This window comes from Sarcophilus harrisii, chromosome 4 (genome assembly GCF_902635505.1).
Source record: "Sarcophilus harrisii chromosome 4, mSarHar1.11, whole genome shotgun sequence".
Taxonomy (NCBI): domain Eukaryota; kingdom Metazoa; phylum Chordata; class Mammalia; order Dasyuromorphia; family Dasyuridae; genus Sarcophilus; species Sarcophilus harrisii.
In genome coordinates, this window is record NC_045429.1 from 183205585 (window position 1) to 183227300 (window position 21716).

The 21716-nt window shown below is 34.3% G+C and overlaps 1 protein-coding gene across 2 annotated transcripts in view; it reads left to right on the forward strand.

Annotated features, from left to right (window-relative positions):
- The first annotated feature begins 3648 nt into the window (after nucleotides 1-3648).
- Nucleotides 3649-21716, forward strand: part of TRAPPC3L (trafficking protein particle complex 3 like) — a 50477-nt gene continuing 32409 nt past the window's right edge. The window contains exons 1-4 of one of the 2 annotated variants that reach the window (XM_023503183.2): nucleotides 3650-4012; nucleotides 6499-6546; nucleotides 8618-8715; nucleotides 11776-11875. In XM_023503183.2, the coding sequence (XP_023358951.1) occupies nucleotides 3971-4012; nucleotides 6499-6546; nucleotides 8618-8715; nucleotides 11776-11875 (288 nt within the window). In that variant the 5' untranslated portion in view covers nucleotides 3650-3970. Of the gene's footprint in view, nucleotides 4013-6498; nucleotides 6547-8617; nucleotides 8716-11775; nucleotides 11876-21716 lie in introns of both variants that reach the window. The other variant, XM_012549304.2, reaches the window with a different exon arrangement.

Here is a 21716-nt window from a genome sequence, read left to right on the forward strand (position 1 = left end):
CAATAAGGGAATTTATTCTTTTATAACATTATATTGTGAAAGGAATTCATCTCATCCCAAAACATTTCTTTTTGAAAACACATTGGGGAAGCTAAGTGACATTATAGATAGAATACCAGTGTCAGGAGAACCTGAATTCATATCCAGCCTTAAACACTTACTAGATATGTGATCTTGGGCAAATCACTTAACCCTGATTGCTTTCCCCCAAAATGAAAGCACATTATATTTGTGGACAAATTAATTTTTTGTCTTTTATTCAATATCTTTCACAACTCCACTAGCTTTACTAGTCAACTAGATGGAACTGGCCTCTAACTTGTGAGTTGTTGGAACTGAACAGCAAGTTAGAGACAGGAGACTCAGAAATTCAACAAGTTTAATTTCAAAGTGAGAGAAATGACTTTCAAACAAGGAGGCAGATTAAATAGGTGTTGGAGCCCTACCCCCTAATGAAGGTACCCAAACAATTGTGGAGAAATCTCAAAACTTATACCAATGGCTATGCAGTGAGATGTAGCTTTAACAATGAGGAGTAACAGCAACAATGAAACAAGATTGATTCATTTTCATAACTGAAATATGGCTACTTTTCTGAGGTTGTCCAAACTTAGAGAACAACTGGTGCTGGTCAAAGCAATACAATAATTATGTAATTTTTTTAGACTGTGAGACCATCTAGAAGGTCAGTGCAAAGGAATTTTATGTCAGGCTCAATACAAAGCTTCTTACTGAGCTTTCACTGTAAAAAACAGGGTATTTCCTGGTTGCATTGGTTTTGTTTGTACAAAATCTTTGTAATTTAAAATAATCAAAATTACCTATTTTGCATTTTGTAATATTCTCAATCTCTTGTTTGATCATGAATTTTCCCCTTTTCCCAGTAGGGAAAAAAATAAACTATTCTGATAAGTAGACTATTGTTTGTCTTCCAATTTGCTAGTTCTTTGAGGGGACTTAATGGGGAAATGTGTTCCAGGTATCATTGCTAATCATTGTTTGCTTGCAAGTAGAAAAGGGGAGGAGAAAGAATGTAGGAGGAGAAAATGCCAACACACACTTGAATCAGGGCCTTGGTGGTTGAACACATAACACAAAGAAAGAGGAAAATAGGATACTCAGTCTTTTTCCAGAATCTTGGGATAGCTGTCTCATCTGGATATTTGCTGTTTCCTGGGTCCATTCTAGACAAAACTTGGGGTCTCTGGAAGATTCTGCCATCTACTCAGAAGTAAGGGCTTTCTTTAGATGATCCAGGAGTATATACCCACATGTTTGACAGATGTGGGAATATTTAGAAGGATCTGGTAGGGGTTCTTAGAAACAATGATTAATTGATCAGCCAATTTTCATATAATTCATACAGGTAGAAAATCCCATGTGTCAAATCTTTAGATTTGTGTTTTTGGTTAGCATAACATAGGTCCTTCGTTAAAAGTCTTTAAATAGCATACCATTTTTTCACTATAAAACTCAATGAAGAGTTTTTATTTAAAACTTTACATGGAGAGAAAGCTTAGAATGAAGATGGACACTTTCACATTGAGTGTATGTTATTTAACAACTTTTCCCTAGTTTACCTTGACTTTGAGGAAATAAAATGAAAATTGCAGAATTCTTAATTGGAAAAGACCCCCAATATGAAAAGAACTGTGGCTCTTTTGGGAAGGCCTCCTCAGGACCATAAATCAAGTCCAGATTATCTGAAAGATTGGTATCCAACTCAGTAGATTTGGGGATGGGGGAAAAGAGGGGAAATAGGGAAAGAAGTCATTGAAACTTATGGAAGTTTCAGGGAAACAGGGAAGAAGCACAAATTTTTAAAGTCATCCATTCCTACCCTCATGAGAGAACCTGGGGATTTAAATGTTCATGTATTCTGTGTGGGCATGCACACGTCTGTATATCTCTCTTAGTATTCAAGAGACATTCTCTCAAAAACCAGGGAAGAAATCCCCACCCATTTCAATCCAGCTTCTGAGACATCTATCTGTAACATTTGCCCCATTACTTTCAAACAATAACAAAGCATTCTGTGTGCTAACAACATAACTTAAAAAAAACAAAAAAACAAAACAAAATTCTGCATTCTTATAAGACTTGTTAAAATAGTATTTCAAATTGTATAGTCACTTAGACACACAATTATTAAGAATTCACACAATTCACTTGGCATCTTCAGTACTTTCAGGTTTCTATGCCTATTTTGGCATTTCGGTTCTCAGCAGTGTTATTCCCATTCTCAACAGAATCAGCCTTTCCCTTCCCCCCTCCCTTTGGGTAACTTCTTTTCCTTCTTGTCAGGTGCCTTCTTGGGTTTCATTTCTGGTTTTGGAGGGAAAGGTTTAGAAGATAATTGTGTTGGTCTCTATAGTTTATCCTTAAGCTTGGTCTTGTCTTCCTTAGAATCTCCTTCAGGCTAGGACAGGGAAAGGATATTAATGGAAGGGCCTTCCAGAGATTTCACTGCAGGGAGGACAGGGGAGGCTGCTTCCTTCCTTGCTCTTCCATTTCAAAAGAAATTTTTTTACATCGTTGTATTATTACTTTATTTCATCATTTCCCCATTAGGATGATATCATCCCTATATTATAATTTCACCATCAATAAAAGTTTAAATTGTACTTGTGTTCTATTATCACAACTCAGAGATATTCTAATATCAATTTATTATTTAATATGTTTAATATTATATTTACAAAACTTCTTGATTACAGAAATTTGCTACAAAAGGAAAAATCGGGGCATAGTTATATTAATGTTATATATAATAACAGGAGAAAAAACTCTTTTAGCTCTGTTGGTTCCTGGCATAATTCATATTGACAGCCACTTATATAATCACAGGGTCACCCCACTAAGGGTGGGGCTCTGGCACATATGTTCTTGCTTGCAAGCTATTTTCCTCACTTTGAAATTAAACTTTTGATTTATTCTTGACTCTCCTGTTTCTAGCTTTCTCTGTTTGGCTCTGGCCGTCCACAGATTAGAGGCCAGTTTAGTCTGGTTGACCAGGGCAGGCCTTTTCCTCCAAATATCCTTCGGACATGATTTGACCAACTGATTCTTTCCTTCACTTCGGGCTAAACTCAGATTAAGGGAAGAATTAGAAGTTAAAGAAAAAGGTGCTTTATCCTTCCCAACCAGTCAATATTTATTCCCCATTATTAAAGAGAGATGCTAGCTTGAAATATTTATTTATTTTTTAAGTAAGCATTTCTCAACCAAATTTCCTCAGGGAGGAGAGACAGAACCTTCCAGGTAATTAAAATTCTTCAAAAGTTTAAGACAGAGAGAAGTGACCAGAATGTAAAAAATGACTACAAACTCTAATGGGCCATTATCAGATTTCTTAGCCCTCCCTCTTTATCCCCTAATTGAAAATATTTTAAGGATGTCTGTTTTATATTCTGAAATTATGAATTAAAAATATCTTTATTATAAAAACAGCATTTTTTTCAGTTTTAAAACCAGGACCTGGAACCTATAAATTGATGATAGTGTCTATCTAATTTATAGAATAATCAATGCAAGGAGTTTATAATGCCAGCCCTGAGATTTCTTTTGGACTGTGAAAGTTTATTTGTGATTAAAAAAAAAAATCTTGGCTTGAGAACAGAACACCACTCACATATTCCCTAGGGCAAAAGAATTCTCAGTAACTCTGAGCTGAGCTGCACAGCTGGTTCTAACTTCACACAGAGATATTCAGCTATTATGTCTGTAGATCTATGCTTGTGGGTGGAGCAGTTATTTGATCTGTATTAAGTTATTGGGGCTAGAAGTTGATTCTCTTAGCTGCAAAAATTCACCTCCACAACTGAACAAAGAGCAACAAGAGTGTGGAGAGTTTGGAAGCAGCCTTTTTTGAATGCTGAAACACTTTAGAGTGAGGGAAGACTGAAAGGCCTCTGACTCTGTAGGTAAAAGAAAAGAAATTGATCATCCCATTCTTCATTGTTCAAGTACCATGTCTCGTCCAGGAAACAGAAGACCAGAATATCATAAAATAGTAAGAATTTTTAAACATATCAATATTTTTAACTTAATGTTTTCTATTTCTAAGAATAAGGTTTCTTGAACTCTACATCAGTTTGCAGGGATGATTAAAAAAAAGTTGCTTCATGGAGTAGTAGTAATTGAAATTGCTTATCTATCAACAGATAGCTTAGTGAAACCTATATGTATGACATCTCTGGGGATATTTATAATTGTGATAAAGTATTAAAAGTACTCCAAGGTAATGATAGATTTCATAAAACATTTTGAGGATGTATATTTCTGTCAAATTAGAGCCTTTCTAAGAGGGACTATGAAATTAACACTAAGGCAAGTTTATTTTACTTGTAACTCTATAATATGATTAATGACTTGTTTGATAATGCTATATGAATGAAGTAATAAATATGTGTGTATATTATATATACATAATCTATAATGTTATATGGAATGTACATTACATATATATTCAGTTGTGCTAAATTCAACTAGAGATGGCATAAAAAAGCCAAGCATTGAAATCCATGAATTAGGAATATTAATATACTTCAATTTAGTGATCATTTCTATAATTCAGCTTGTGGTGAATTCAGTCACTTAAAAAAAATCGTAGGCTTTTTTAATGGGGTGTGGTGGTGTTGGTAGAAGAGTTCACATTCTTACTCTGGTACTACAATTTTAGGCATAGGAAAACCAGAGATTTGAAAACTTATTTTAGATTAATAATCCTCAAACTCACACTGCTAGGGACCACTGGACATTGAATCAGATGGTAGCACTTGAATTAGTTTTAACAGGTGGCACTTAAGATTGCTGTTGAAAAGATGGTTGTTGAAAATATTTGAAGAGCCTCTTGTAACACTAAATGATGCTCATAGCTCTATTTTGTAGCATTCTAAAGTTTTTTTTTAATAAAATGATACTTATAGTTATTAATATTATTAAGTTCCTTAAGGATATTTATTAATTGAATTTAACTTAAAATAATTTTTCCTAAGATGCCCAAAGCATCAGAGAACCATCAATAATGATGATGATATGTAGTCTTCTTTTTGTGAAGATAATAACCATCATTTATATGGTTTACAAACTGCTTTATAAATATTTTCTCATTTTATCCTCACAACAATCTGGAGAGTTAGGTGCTAATATTATTCCCCATTTTACATATGAGACAGAAAGAAGTTAAATGACTTCCCCTGTGTCACACAGCTGATGACTGAAGGTCAGTTTGAATTCAGGTTTTCCTGAATTCAAGTCCAACTCTCTTATTCAGTATGCCACACAACTGCTGAAGACAGAGCTACTGTCCAGTGGGAATGGTTTTGAGATATTTACGAAGTAATATTTGAATTTGTTGTTTACCAGTCCACATGTCTCTCTTCTGATTTCTGTTATGTCCAACAGTGTTCATTTGTCAAAAAAGGCCATAACTCAGGATGTAGTCATGATCAAGGAACAGAATGAAAACCAAGAAAATTTAGATATCATTGCTATTATTTTCTAATCAACTGATAATTTAAAACTGCTTATAAAATATAGTTACATTCTACTTCAGACTGATCTAATTTACTGAATTTGTTCCTTATTACTGGTTCTTTCTTTTTGACTGCATTTGAAATAAAATGAGAATTACCAGTCTAGAATCACTGTCATTCATTCTTTATATGAAGCATTAGTTCCGAGCTAAATTGAAGCTATCTATCCTTGAACTCTGCTCATCACAAGTTAACCTCCACAAATTTTTATAAGGAGCTTCCTTTCTTCAACTCACTGTCTCTTAAATACCCTTAGAAGGTATCCATTTATGGTTCCCAAGCCCTGCATGGGCTATTTAGGCAGTAGTGACGTTATAAGAAATAGCAGAGAAAAAGCCAGTATAACAGCTAAGTAGAGTATGGAACTCTGTCTACATCAGGTAACAAAGCTATTTCTAAAGATCTTCTCTAAAAGATGAAAAGTTTGATTAAAATATAGTTAGCTCACTAGTTTGGTTCCATAAACAATCTTTCCTTTTGCCAGAAAGAGTTAAAACCCAACTTTGTGCTTTTATTTATTCATTTTTAAAAAGTAATGCATAGCTAAAAGGTCAAACTATATTTGTATATGTGCACACACATATGTATACAATATAATGTGTATACATATGCATATAATACTTATATAAAATATATTTGCATTTATTTTATATATTCACATATATGTATATATTTTATATACATATACACACACACATATATATATATATATGTACATATAATTAGCCACAATAAAACCAAACTCTAATTGTTAATTAAGATTTGAGAAAATGTTTCAACGATATAAATTATATATTGACAAAAAGCTAAAGCCAGGGTATGTTGGTGTGAAATGAATATTTGTCCAACCCCTTTCCTTGCATATTGTTATCATTTTTCCTTGGCTGTTAGCAGCAACAAAAAGCTATGCAGCACTTGGTCATTTTTTACTCCTTCACTTTTGCTTCTTTTTATGTTGTAGGATTGGCATTTACCAGCAATTTCATCCTCTGCTTCAGCACATTCCATGGTAGGCAGAACATTTTGTTTCCAGTTTAAAACCATTTCTTGTCTTATGATGGGTTGAATTGCAGGCCTTAGTGGCCAGAACCCACTCCCTGTTATGGCTTGGCAGAACCTCAGGCTCACCCATTTGTTTTAGTTGGAATTTCTTGATTATTACATCTTGATCAAGGCTACTCTGCATGTTAAGTATTTAAGCATATTCATTGTAATGAATTGCCTCATTAATGAGGAAGCATAATGTAGTGAGTAGAGGGCTGACCTCAAATCCAGGAAAACTTGGGTTCCTAGTCCTGCCTCTGACATCTGCTAACTGTTTGACCCTGGATAAGTCATTTAAAATTCAATGTGCTCAAGGTAGTTCTTTAAAATGATGAGATGCAGACAAAAAGTAGATTTACATGAGCAGAAGGGGATTTCCTCACACGGGAATTTTGTTCAATCTTAACTCTGTGTCATAGAAGAAAATAATAACAACTCATCATTTATATGGTGTTAGATGGTTTACAAAGTACTCTTCCTCACAACTGGGTTAGAACTCTAGTTGTTATTAGTAGTATTCCTATTTTATGAAGAAGGAAATTGAGGCTCAGAGAGGCTAGGTGCTTTGCCTCATTTAGTAGCTGATCCATATGGCTTCTTTCCCTTTATATCATGCCAATGGCAGAACCAAAACAGAGAAATGATTTTTTTTTTTTGGCTGGGGCAATTGGGGTTAAGTGATTTGCCCAGAGTTACATAACTAGGAAGTGTTAAATGTTTGAGGTCAGATTTGAACCCAGGTGCTCTCGACTTTAGGGCTGGTGCTCTATCCATTTCACCAACTAGCGGCCCCAAGAAATTACTTTTGATGGTGGATTGAGCTTCCATATCATATATTCTGAGCATTGTCTCTACTAATAGTAGTTCACATTTGCACAATATTTGGAGGTTTACAAAATTCTTCCCTCAATCAATTTTGTGAGGTTATTATGTTAATACATTAAAAAATCTGTGATTTTACCAGTTTGGGAATTTCCTCTACCAATACAGATAGCAGTTCTTAGAAGGATTCTAATTTGGAACAATGTAGAAGCCTTAGGAAGTTTTCCAAGGCTCAGAGAAATTAAGTGACTTGCCTATAGTCATATGACTATTTACTGGCAGAGATGGAATTTGAAACCAGGTGTTCTTGCCTACAGGGTCATTAAAAATTCTGATACCTGGGGTAAATTCACTAGAGATAAAGGAGTTCTAAAATTGAATTCTTATTGTGTGTCTGGATAAGGTCAATTGGAAACAAGTTATGGGAGATAAGGAAATTGAGGAAAGGTAAGATTATGATATTTAAAGGCAAATAGGGATTGAGGTGGAAAAAACAGTGAGTTAATTACAACTTACTCCAGAGGTGAGAATGTATTTAAGGTTCATAGATAACTGTAATGAAAATCTGAATAAGGAGTAAATAATAAAGGAAATATAGTTGTTGAGTGATAATGGCAGAGGGAAAATCTGAAAGATGTCATAAAAATCAAGGAACATGATAATTCCTCCTCCTGATTGTTTGTTAGGGATATGGAAAAAGGAGCAGCCATCTCTGGAGAGGGAACAAAGTGATGTGGCATCCTGGGGAGAAAGCTAGATTTTGGTAGGCACTGGAAAATGGAAAAAAAAATCTAGAATTAGTTAACAATAGGAAAAGATTCCAGAGAGCACAGTGGAAAAGGAAGGAGAAAGGAGTGAGCCTATGGCTCAATGGAGATTTAGTGCTGAATTTATGATGTTGAAAGAGGCAGGCAGCTTTGGATATCTGATAATCCCATGCTAAATTCAGATCTCCCATATGGCATTAGTGCCCAAGCTAACTAGCTCTACAGGGATAATTAATCCATGTGGGAGTTGCTCATAACTAGTAAATGTCAGAAGTGAGATTTAAACACAAGCCTGCTTGACTTTAAGCCCAGACCTCTATGAACTACACCACATTGATTCTGAAAATTAAACAATTTTGCATTGCTAAGTCGGAAACAGGGCAAATTTTAAAATATTTTGTTCTTAGTTTTTCATTATAACATAAATGTCATTTCTTTTTCTGACAGAACAGAGATCTCTTTGTTCTAACTTATGGAGCTTTGGTGGCCCAGTTGTGCAAAGACTATGAAAAGGATGAAGATGTGAATAACTATCTAGATAAAATGTAAGTAGAAGACTCTTCTGCATTGTATATCAATTATCAGTTTTTCTTTCCTTTAAAAATTAATTTTCTGGTTCTTTTATAAGACTTTCATTTCTATAATCCTTTTCTTAAAGTAGGAAAAGCAAGATTTCTAAAGCCTTCATTTGCCTTGCTGGCATACATCATTAATGGGGATGATTGTTTGCAAATTTAATGCAAAAAAAAAAAACAAAGCATGAAACACTTTTCCCCATTGAGTAGAAATCAAATAAATCTCTTTGTCATTCGGTTCTAATCAAAAGTGATATGGTTATATTAGAGATATGTGGATTCATCATATATTCTTATTTACAGAAAGCTCCTTGTTTTTCAGCTAGTTTTGCATAGTGGGTAAAGAGCTAAGAAGACTTGAGTTCAAATACTGCCTCTCTTACATATTGGTTGTGTGATCCTAAATAAGTCAAAAGTCTCAATGCTGTAGCAGCTCTTTATAACTGTAAGTTATAGGAGAAGTGGTGATAAATATTGGTAGAAATTTTCTTACCAGGAACATCCCTATATCAGTAAAATCACAGTTCCAAGCTTTGTGCTTAATTCTTGTTTTCGTATAATTTTCTACAATTGTATTAAAGCTCTCTTAAAAACAAGGGTCATCATACAAGGTTTTGCAAGAATTGTCACAGAATTATCCACACATATGTTTCAAAAAATAAAAAGCTTTAATAAAAATAATAAAAAATATGATAGAGAGTTACCGTTTCTCAGAAGATATCATCAAAGATACAGGATAGAGAATACAGGAAAGAGATAATGATCATAATGATATATCTGGAGTTCAAAGACTTAGATTCACATCCTACCATCCTACCTCTTCCGTGTTACCTGAAATGCTCTCAATAAAGTTTTTCTGTCATTGACTTACAAAAAAAACCCCAACAACAAACCTCATTCACAAGAAAGTTCTTTCACAGTATTTATTTTCCCTAAATCATTTCATTAGTAGTTAAATGGAACTCATATAAAGATTGTTGTTGTATGCCTTTTGTTCTTGAAAACAATTATGACTTCAGGGAAGTGATGCCATGATATGCAAGTGAAGTGGATTTAAATGAGAGAGGGCTATTCGAGGTTACCTGTCTCACTTTCTCTGGGAGAAAGCCACCTGGGTTTAGAGGCAAGATTTAAATCAGAATATTGATATGGCCCTGGATGCAGTGGAAGATCTAGACTTTTTAAAGCTAAGGTCTTTAATAGATTGCTCAATGTGACTAAGGCAGTGCCCAATCAGTGATTAAACTTAAGTAAGAAATGAGACAGAGAATTTTACCTAATAAAAACATCAATTTAGGAGGGGAAGAATCTCAGGGTTTTTGACCAGGGCCCAAGCAATGACTAAGTTTGGCTTAACCTGAGACCTATTGTTGGTCAATAAATGAGAGCCAGAATGATCTGGTTTTAAGGCTGAAAAAAGAAATTTATCACATAAACCCCAAGATATCTTGAGAAGTTTCAGTGGTCAAAATTTACCTACCTTTGGGCAGAGCATCCTCAGGTGAGGGTATGATATCCTGTGTGAACAAAGGGAAGGAAACATTGGTTTTGAACAGTCACAAGTAATCAGGGAATGAAATAGCAGTCAATGGGTTTTGAACTTCTTATGTGTAGAACAATATCAAGAAGATTAACAGATTAGGAGAGCTTGGTGTTAGACCAAGGTAAGTTCTTAGGTAAGTTAAGTGGCCTAGAATTTTAGCAATTCAATAGACTGCTGGGATACTTTGAATCCAAAAGTAGATTTATCTATATAAGGGTGTATATCTTTTTTTTTTTTGCTGAGGTAATTGGGGTTAAGTGACTTATCCAGGGTCATACAGCAAGGAAGTGTTAAGTGTCTGAAACCAGATTTGAACTCAGGTCCTCCTGACTTCAGAGCTGGTCCTCTATCTACTGCACCAACTAGCTGCCCCGAGTATATATCTATTTAAGAACTGAGAGTGAAAAGGGCTCAAAATGATATCACTATATTAGAGTTGCTAATCAGACCAATAAGAGCCTGGAATGCTCTGCCACAGGGCAGACACAAATAGTCCCTATGAACATTTGGGGTAGCTTCTCAAATTTTGCACATCTCACATTTCTTTTGAGTTAATTCAATTCTACTTTGTTCATAGAGCACAGCACCTTCTCTGATGAGGGCACACCATGCTGGGCAGTTCTATGGCCTATGTGTCCCATGTCGTACAATCAATTCTAAAGTTGTTTAGAGAAATTTTGAGAGTCCTTGTATTGTTTTTTTTTTTTTTTTTTGATCACCTTGTGAGGGCTTGCCCTGTATGAGTTCTCCATAAAATAATTTTTTTTTTTTGGCAAGTGTACAATTGGCATTTAAATATTGTGGTCAGCCCAACAGAGTTGTGCTCTCTGCAGTAGAGTTAGAAGGCTTAGCAGTTTAGCTCAAGAAAGTACCTCAGTATGCATTTGACATGCAAACAATTCATATGAGGAGAGGATTTTTTTACTTTTTGTTTTCTTTATTTGTCTTGTAATACTTCCTCCTTTTATACATTTGTTAGGCAATAGGGTAGTAATAATACTGAGATTATTCTATTTCTGGACTTCCTGATGAATTCATGCAGTCTTGCTCTTGAAATACAAATATTTGTTATGTGCTTTGAATTAACTTAATCCAGGAAAGGGCCAGTTAGGTGATGCAATGGGTTGAGTATTCAGTTTGGAATCAAAAAGATACTCCTGAGTTCAAATTCAGCCTCAATACTTACTTCCTATATGACTAAAGTCAAGTTACCTAACTCTGGCACACTCTCCCCATCTGTAAAATGAGCTGGAGAAGAAAATGGCCAACCACTCAAGTGCCAACAAAATCCCAAATAGGACTATAAAGAGTCGGATACGTGTGAAACAACTAAGCAATAGCAATCTAGGAAAATGTGCATTTGCACAATATGTAATACAGCAGGCACAACTAGATGACCACATTTCTCAGACACAAATTTACCAACATTCTAAATGACTAGATACTGCTTTTGATATTCATCCATTTTTCTTTCATCTCATCTCCAGGGGTTATGGCATTGGAATACGGCTAGTGGAAGACTTTTTGGCTCGTTCTTGCGTGAAAAAATGCCATAGCTACTCAGAAATTGCTGACCTAATTGCACAGGTAAATACTCTTTAGTTCCCTCACATCTATTTTCATAGTTTTTAATTCTGTGATTACATTTGGTTGCTTTGAAAAATCACATAAATGGTGTTTGGAAGGGACTATTCCAACTATATTTCTTTAAGCATCCTAGTCATCCAACTTTCATGTGAAAATTTCCATTGATGAAGAATGGTACTTTCTTAGAAGTTGCCTTATGAAAAAAAAATAAGCTTATTATAATTACATGTGCTTAGAAAAATTTATACTAACTGAAAAGGTCTCCCAATCTGAATTGCCTTTAAATTAAACACTTGTAATAACCCTTTAAGTGTGGAATGTTTATAAACAAGCCAGAAATGATGATTGTCCAAAAAAGCCATGATATTGAGGTTCTGGCTGTTAACAAGATAAATCAATTTATTTTCTAAATACTCCATCTCTACAGCCCTGTACCATTACTACCTTGATTCAAGATATTAACATCATAAACAAATACATTTTGTATATGGTTGGAAAAAGTAGAAGTAATTTTATTCCTTTTCCCTGGTATCTCTGTGCCATAGTTAAAAAACAAACAAAGCCAATTGTTTTAGAAATAACACATTTATACAATTATATGTACATACAGTATGCCAAAAGTCTTAGTGTCATTTTAATCTATTAAAATTTATTGATATAGATAAGTGTGTGCATAATACCTGATGTTTATAACATTGCGAAATTTGCAAAGTGCTTTGTATTATCTCAGATTCACAATAATCCTCTGAGGTAAATTATATGGCTATTATCTCTTTTACAGATAAGGAAAATGAGTTTCAAGTTAATAAGTTTCATATTGTTACATAATTATCATCAAAAGTAGGTATTCCTGACTATGGGCTAAGTACACTATTCACTATCTTGATATTGACTGAACATTTTATTCCAGAATTGGAAGCATAGTGAGTCTTGCATAAGATTAAAAAAAAGAAAATTTTTATGATATAATGGACCAGAAATTGCTGATTACTGATGTAGCAATCATTTCCAAATCAGCTGCTATGTACATTCTGTTCAAAAACTTGTTAGAGAAATCAAAGCCAATTTAAAAGAAAGGATAAAAGTGAGGAGATACAGTATGCAACTGAAGTAATTCCAACCTAACTTATTTAAACTAGGTGTTGTTGCTAGAAAAAAGGGAAATGTATAAAAGAAAAAATTTCGATAGATTACTGCTATTTTCTAAGGAAGTTTAACCAAAGTAAATCAATTGTTACAACAGGAAGTCTAGAAACTGCCTCAGACAGCAAACATTTGATTTAATTTAGCCGGAAATGTAAGCTTATCAGAGGAGTTAGTACTCTCACTGAGTATGTCCAGGACAGAGTTCAAGTGAAGGAGGAATTTCCTACAGATGATGAGGTTCTCTAGTTGCCTTTTCTTGCAGATCACATTGTGCTTATCATAAAGACTACAAAGATCCATAATTACTCAAAAAAGTTCAACTAGTAAAAATGTAAAGCAAAACAAAAAGATGAAGAATGATTGTTATCAGACTATGATATTTTAGTTTATAATATGATAGTTTATGATATTATATAAATATATATTTAGTTTATAGTACATTGGCATTTCTACCTTGGACAGACATTTACCATGGACATTAAATTAGGAATCCACTGGGCTGGATTGCATTTAGAAAATTGTGCAATACTTTTAATTACCCCAAGCATCTCCCTGAAGTAAAAGCTGAGAAGTATTCTTCTTCTGCTACTATATAACCATGAGTCATAGAATACCACAGTTTGTAAAGAATTCTCTTTGCAGGTCATTCAAAGGGCAATGGGTAGTGTAGGTAAGCCATAAGAAATTAATAAAACATTGCCTCAGAAAAGTAATGTAAAGGCCAAAATTGTTTATGTTGTTACATAAAACAAATGTTGTAATTGAACAAATAAGTGAGGTGGGCAGATCATATAGTGAGAGTGAAGAATAACTTAATTAATCTGCTAAATTAATATTATATATAATATATGTAAATTAATATGAAATCAAAACCAAAGGAAGTCCTCTGATGTATTGGGTAGCCCACCTGTGGTAGATATATAGGAGGACATATATAAGCATTACTCAGGATAAAAAGGTAAGATTGGGATATCTGTCACTTGAGAGAGTACCCACATCTATGGGAGTATAGATCCATCAACTACAAGAGTATAGTGATCATAGCTCAGCTATTTTTCAACGTATATTGAATACAGTAGATATGTTGGCTCTCTTAGTAGATAACATTATTGATATCATCCAGGAAATCATTCTGGTTCATTCCATTTTCAAGTGGTACTCAATGTGTTTGATTTACCACAGAGGCACTCACTGTTATTAGCCATATCCATAAGTCATAAACACTTTGAGCTTAAGAGCCAATCACTCAATGACTGATCAAAATTAAGTTCAAAACAATCCTGTTCATTGTCTTATTTACTGAGTCAGGTAAATAGTAATAGCTAGCATAGCATTAAATTAAAAATAATGCAACTGAAGAACAAAACAGGTTTATAGATCTTTGTGCCAGTGTCATTTTAAATTTCAATTTATAGGTCATAGAATTTAGACCTAAAAGCAATTTTAGAGATCATCTAATGCACTTCTTTCTTTGTTCCAAACTTCAGGAAGGTGAAGTTACCTAACTGAATTAAATCATATAATAAGTAGCAGTGATTTTTATTTTTTGTTATTCCAAATTTGAAAGATATTACCATGAACATTTCTGTATAAAAAAAACAGAAAGAGGGCTACGCACATGAAACCATGAATCTCTTATTTAAACGAACTTTCTTTTAAAAAACATACAATAAATTTAACATATTAGTTTCAAAGCCATCCTGATTGTCCAAACTTCTTTCTGCTTTTTTCAATGTATACTTTTCCCCCAAATGAGTAATAACTTTTTTTCTTATTTTGATATGACAATCAATTTCTCATTTACCAAAGTTAAAATTAGAAACCAAAAAACTTCAAGCATAAAATATTATATGTATATCTCACATATATATGCATACATAGATACACACATATTATACACATATGTGATTGATGAGCATGCAATATAGTATATTTCATCATTTGCAGCTCATACTTTCTTGAAATTTAAGATTCTTAAGGACAATTATTCCGTATACTATCTAACACTCTGGGAACTGAGTGAAATACTACCCAAAGGTTGTTTTTTTTGGGGGGGAGAGGGGAGAAGGGGAGACAAAGGTAACTAGGCTAAACAAGAGAAACCTGATGATGGATTTAGTATTCCTTTTTATGAAGAAATAATTTATAGAAAGTGATCAGAAATTTTTTTTCATTGAGTGCAAGAGAAATGTACTTCAATTTCAGTATGAAGGATACATATAAATTATTCAACAGCAGTTACTAATTTGGTATATCCTGCTTGAATTAAACAAGTCCTTATTAGACACCTACTATTTAACAGGGCACTGTGTCAGGATCTGGCGTTATAAAGACGATCCTTGTCCTCAAGGAGCTTACATACAATTGAATGGAAGTGAGAGTTGAAGAATTGTATATAGAAAGCACTTAATAAATGTTTGCTAATTGATTGATTAATAGATATGTGTGAATACTAACTGCATACAAAATTATTTTTGAGAGTGGAGGAAAATACTTATGATTAAGAGAGAAATGAATCGGGAAAATTCTCTTGTAGGAGAGTGAGGCTTTGTGAGAACTGGGGATTCTAAAAAAAAAAAAAAACAGAAATAGGGATGTAGTTATTTTCCTGCTCTAAGGGACTGACTATGAAAAGACACAGTCAGAACACAGAATATTTTTTACATCCACATTCATTAGATATATAAGACTGAGGTTTTCCTTTTCCTCCTCCACCTCTGGTTTGGACAATAGGACTATATTTGGAAGAAACGTGTAGATTCTCTCTATTGGCAGTTTGTTTCTGGTATTTGTAGGTTCTAGGCAATTTTCCTATATTTTTGCATATTGGTATTCAGGCTCTTTAAATTGCATTTTCATGTTCTTCTGAGAAACTTGTAGTCTTTTTAAGTTGTTTCATTGCATCCTATCTTTGATATTTTATATTTTGCTCATATAATGATCATGTTTTCTTTAAATATAATTGCTTTTTGTTTCTTTCAGTTCTGTGCTGATGTATATTTATATTTACAATTCTCTCTCACACATCTCTGTAGAGACTTAACACTGTGGATTCAAGCTTTCCTCTCCTATTTCCCACCCCTATTCTGCCAGTCATTTCTACAGGACTTAAATTTTGCTTTCATGATTCTTTTTCTCCCTTGAGTGATTAAGGAACATTGTGTTACTATGCCATGACTTTTTTGGAATCTTGGGTACTTTTTGTATCAATATCATTAGCTGTTGAATCAATTTCTTTTGTCCTGCAATATTTATTTAGAGATATTTAGATGAATTGCTCAGCATCTTCTCTTCTGTTTTAATACCTTCTCTGTTGATTTATCTGATTGTGTTTAAGGTTTATAACTGAGTTTTCTTCCTTCAAACATCTCTGGCAAATTTTTCTTTTTTTCCTTCTATTCCTTTATCACTTACTTTTTGACTCTCCTGATCTGATAGTCGATTTCCTAAGGACTATACCTCAGAATTTCCTTTATTGGGAAATTCACTTTTCATTGACTTAAGACCCTTCCCTAAGTGACTTCTGGGGTGGTTATGAGTGGACAGAACTGGTTCCAGGTTAGATGCAAATTTCATTTCCTTTAAACCTGGTCTCTTTGTTTCCTAATTTTCTGGATAAGTGCTGCTGTAGCTTACTGCCACCTCCAGGAAAAGCACATTTTTTCTATACTTCCCTACTTTTCTAAACTTCCCTTTCTCCACTTAAGAAGGAGATAGGCAGAGTTGAGGTCTACTGCTAATTACCACAAAATGATAAAGTGAAGGTAGGGACAGAATATATAGAAACTATAGCCTGTTGTAATAGCAAGGAGATTGCTGAGTAAATCCTAACAAACACAACCATATGGATTACTTTTGGGCTGTTCTGACAGAACAGGGTTTGTGGAAGAAAGGGTGCTGGCTGGATTAGTATTACAAACTAGCTCTCTGATGTTGATTCAGTCTTTATCTTATTAGGATTTGTGGTGTCTTAGGCTGCAAACAGCTCTAATTATTTTATCTCTTGTGTATAATTTTTATTTTAGGAAGTTTGGGGAGTTCCTGAGATTTAGAGAAAATGTTTAGCCCTCTGTCTTGGTTTTCATGCAGTGTATAATAGGACCATTCTTATATATTTCAATTTGTTGAAGTTTTTGTACTCCAGGATACTCCTTAATACTTCTATAGTCTGAAAGAGATATTGCAACTTCAAAAAGTTCCTGAGTTTTAAATAATGAATAATTTGGCCCTATCAGAATATTCAACATTATTCAATGTTAAGTTAGAAATTCCTCAATCTCTGCTTTTAACATGGCTTCATATTTGAAAATTCTGATCACTGGGACATTCTTCCAAATAGCTCATTTATAGCCTTCCAGCTGTATCCATTCGTACTTCATTTTTAGAACAAAACAAAACAATTATTTAGAAATAACATGGAAAAAACACTGACCTTAGAATTAGAAGACTCCAAGTCTGAACAGTGGCTTTGGACTGTCCTTATATGTAACCTTGAACAAATCACTTAATTTTTTTCAGACTTATGATATACCTATATACGTACATGTTGTGTCCCCATGATAGAATTATGAGCTTCTCGGGGACACAGACTGTTTGATTTTTCTCTTTGTATCCCCAGTGGTGAGCACTGTGCATGGCACATAAGAAATGCTTGTTAATGATAGATCAAGAGTCTCAGTGTTCTCATAAATTCATAGATTGAGAGTTGGAAAGGATTTTGAAGGTCATGAAGTCTAACTTCCACATTTTACAAGTGAAGATTGGAGAATTTCAGCCCAAGACAACAAACTGTTGCAATCATAATTTGAATACTTGTTCTCTGACTTCAAATTTAATGCTCTTTCTCTTGAATTATATTGCCTCTGTAAAACAGTTGTGATAATGTTTGCCTTATTTTCCCCAGAATGTTGTTATGAAGAAAAAAATAAAACAATAAAATAATGGTAACTCTGTGCCAGGGGTCCTCAAACTTTTTAAATAGGGGGGCAGTTTACTGTCCTTCAGACTGTTGGAGGGCTGGACTATAGTAAAAACAAAAACTTTGTTTTGTGGGCCTTTAAATAAAGAAACTTCATAGCCCTGGGTGAGGGGGATAAACGTCCTCAGCTGCTGCATCTGGCCCGCGGGCCGTAGTTTGAGGATCCCTGCGATATGTCATGATATTAAAGCTAATATAGTAGTGTCTCTGAACTCATTATTCCAGAAGCAGGCCAGCTATACCTCTATTTCCATCTTGCAGTTTTCAACTCCATGAAGGATTAAGATTATTTTCCTTTAAGTTATCAACTCCAGCCTCCATTCTGTTATGATTCATTCTCTCTCTCTCTCTCTCTCTCTCTCCTGTCTTCTTCCTCCTCCCCATCTCCTTTCTGTCTTTCCTCTCATCCTTTCCTTCTTCCCTTCTCTCTACCTCTCTACCTCTCTTCCTCCTTCCCTCACTATTTCACTATTAACCACCAGAATAAGTACCTTTGTTCCATTTAATCAATTAACATTGATTTGCTTTTACAAAGGGATAATTTACTGGGAAGATATTGCAAGAACAGAAATGCAAAGATTTCTTTATAACACGTAGATGTACACACTCCTATATACCACTTTGGTCCTTACATAGAATGGGTCCAGATTTAACACACTTTCCACCCAGTACTCACTCACCTCACTAAATACTCCAAATACAGTCTAGCCAGTGGCTTTATGATTGCTGGATTAGTCTAGATGCGTGGGGTACACAGGACTTTACTCCTCACCATCTGACTTCCAGAAAATCCTGACACGGAATCTAATTCCAAGACTTTGGGGAGCTCACTCTCCAAATTTTTCAAAGTTCTTAAGGTCATGCCTATTCTGACTCTCTTTCACCTAAGACAGGGAAGGACAAAAGAGAGAGACCCTATTTGTTGGGTTTAGATAAGGAGATTCCTAGGTCTTTTCCTTTACAGCATTCTCTTTCTCTCTAGAAAGCGGTAAAGCAGGAAAGAGCCAGACCAAGAATATGACTGTGAATGCCTAGTTACTATCAACCATTCACTTCTTTGTTATATAGCTAGCTGAATGGAACATCTATTTATGCTCCAAATGAAGGACGACAAGGATATTTCCATTCTACATCATCATGCCTTTCCAGAGACAGGTTCCCCAGCATTTTCCACTGTGGAAGTGATTGCATCAGACCACCTGGAGCACAATATGCTTCTAAATCTCTCTCATAGTCAGAGTGATTAATTCCTATCCTTTTAGCCTTTCTTCAAAGCAAAATTTTTCAAGCCTTTAATCTTTTTACATTCTCATCCTCCAGTGTGATGACACCTGTTGCATAGATCCTTCTTTTGACACTGATAAAAGGTTAGACTTTAGTTACACACCCAATGATTAATACTTTTTTTTAATAGAATGCCTAGCATCAAAATGAACTTAACCAGTAATGTCTCATTAATTCTCATATTGCCCCCTATGAAGTGGGCAGCTACTTGTTTTACAGAAGGGGAGATCAAAGTCAGAGGAAGTTTTCTTGTGACTATAGTTGTATGCTATTAACAGAGTCACTTGCAAGGTCAAGAATAGAGTGATTACCAGACCCATTGTGCATCAGGCCATGCTGATACAAATTGTATTGCACAGAGTCACTAATCAGCTAAAATCTTACCTTCTACAGGAAGCCTTTCCTGATCCCCTCGAATCCCATTGCCTTCCCTCCAATGATTATCTTCACTTTAAGACCCTGTATTTAATTTGCTTATATATACTTGTTTACATGTTGTTTCCCTCATTAGCCTATAAGATTCTTGAGAATATGGACAAACTTTTATTTTTCTTTGTGTTCCTAGCACTTAGCACAGTGCCTGGCACACTGTATGTAGGTGGTTAATCCTTATTGACTGACAGTATTCCAAAATATTAAGAAACTGTCATTCCCTCTGTGTTCCTAATGTTCTAGTAACTAACTGAATGAAAGTTCTCTCTCTACTCAATAACCTAAGAGATTTAAAATAATAATAGTATCTCATAACATAAGATATGGTTTCATGAGGTAATTTATACAAGATGTAGCTTGGAGTCAAAGAGATCAGGCCTCAGAATGTGTATATGGGCAAGATACCTCATCTTTCTGAATCTTAGAAAATGAAGATAATCACACCCATTTTACTTCCCTCACAGGATTATAGAGAGGGAAATGTTTTATATTAAAGCATTATGTATATGAAAGCAATTACTAATATCACAGAATCATAGGATTGAAAAGAACTCAAAAGATCATCTGGTCCAACCAACAGCTGAAAAAAACTTCAATTTACTGATGAGAAAGCTAAAGCTTAGAGACTTAAAGTCACTATGGCTAGTAAGTGCCCAAGGTGAGATCTAAATCCAGATGCTTCTGATTTATTTTTTCTCTAAATATAATATCTTATTTTCCACTCAACTACATGTTAAAACACCTTAAGGTTGAAAAAAAAGTTTTGAGTGCCAAATTCTATCCCTCCCTTCCTTTCCCCCCTCCCTTCACCTGAGATGATAAACAATCATATATAGGTTATATATGTACAATCATGTGGAACATTTCCATATTAATCATTTTGTGCAAGAAGACTTAAATGAAAAAAGAAAAAAGTGAAAAAAAATAGCATGTTTCAGTATATATTCAGAAAATATCACTTTTTTTCTCTGATGGTAGATAGTCCACTTCATCTTTGTCCTTTGGGATTGTCTTGGATCACTGTATTGTTGAGAATAGCTAAGTCATTCCTACTTCTTCATTGTACAATGCTGTTGGTATGGTGTACAACATTCTCTTAGTTCTACTTACTTCACTTTGCATCAGTCTTTCCAGGTTTATCTGAAAATATCCTGCTTGTCATTTCTTATAGCACAATAATATCCCCTCATAATTATATAGCACAGCTTATTTAGTCATTTTTCAATTAGTTGTCATCCCTTCAATTTCCAATTCTTTTTTTTTTAATTTCCAATTTTAACTACCACAAAAAAAGCTGCTATAAATATTTTTGTACAAATAAGTCCCCTACCGATTTGGATGTTTTTGGGATATAAACATTGCAGGGTATTGCTGTATCCAAGGGTATACACAGTTTTATAGCTCTTTGGGCATAGTTCCAAATGGCTTTCCAGAATGATTGGATCCATTTACAATCCTACCATTAGTGTTCCAATTTTCTCACATCTTCTCCAACATTTATCATTTTACCTTTTTTTTTTGTCATATTAGCTAATCTAATAGGTATCTTAGAGTTATTTTAATTTTCATTTCTTTAAAAATTAGGGATTTAGAGCATTTTTTCATATAATAATGGATAAGGTGCTCCTGATTCTACATTATATCTGAATACAACCTGGAGATCATCTGGGTCAACCCCTCCCTCTTCACAAAAGAAGAAATGATGCCCATGGAAATTAAGGGATGATATAAAAGCTGGATCTAGAATACAGAATTGTCTCTATGAGACAAGTCAGGAAATAAGGATAAAGCAATGCTTTTTTTTCTTTCCTTCCCTCCCTCATTGTTCATATTATGTAGATGAGGAATTTGGGAAATAGGGGAAACCTTCTAAGAGTTCATTCTAAGAAGTCTTAAACCCCAAATAAGGACATCTTGTAGCCCAAAAGAAAAATCTAAGACAGAGCTTGGGCTAACAAATGAGTAGGGGGACTACCTTATACTTTTAACAAAGGGAAAATG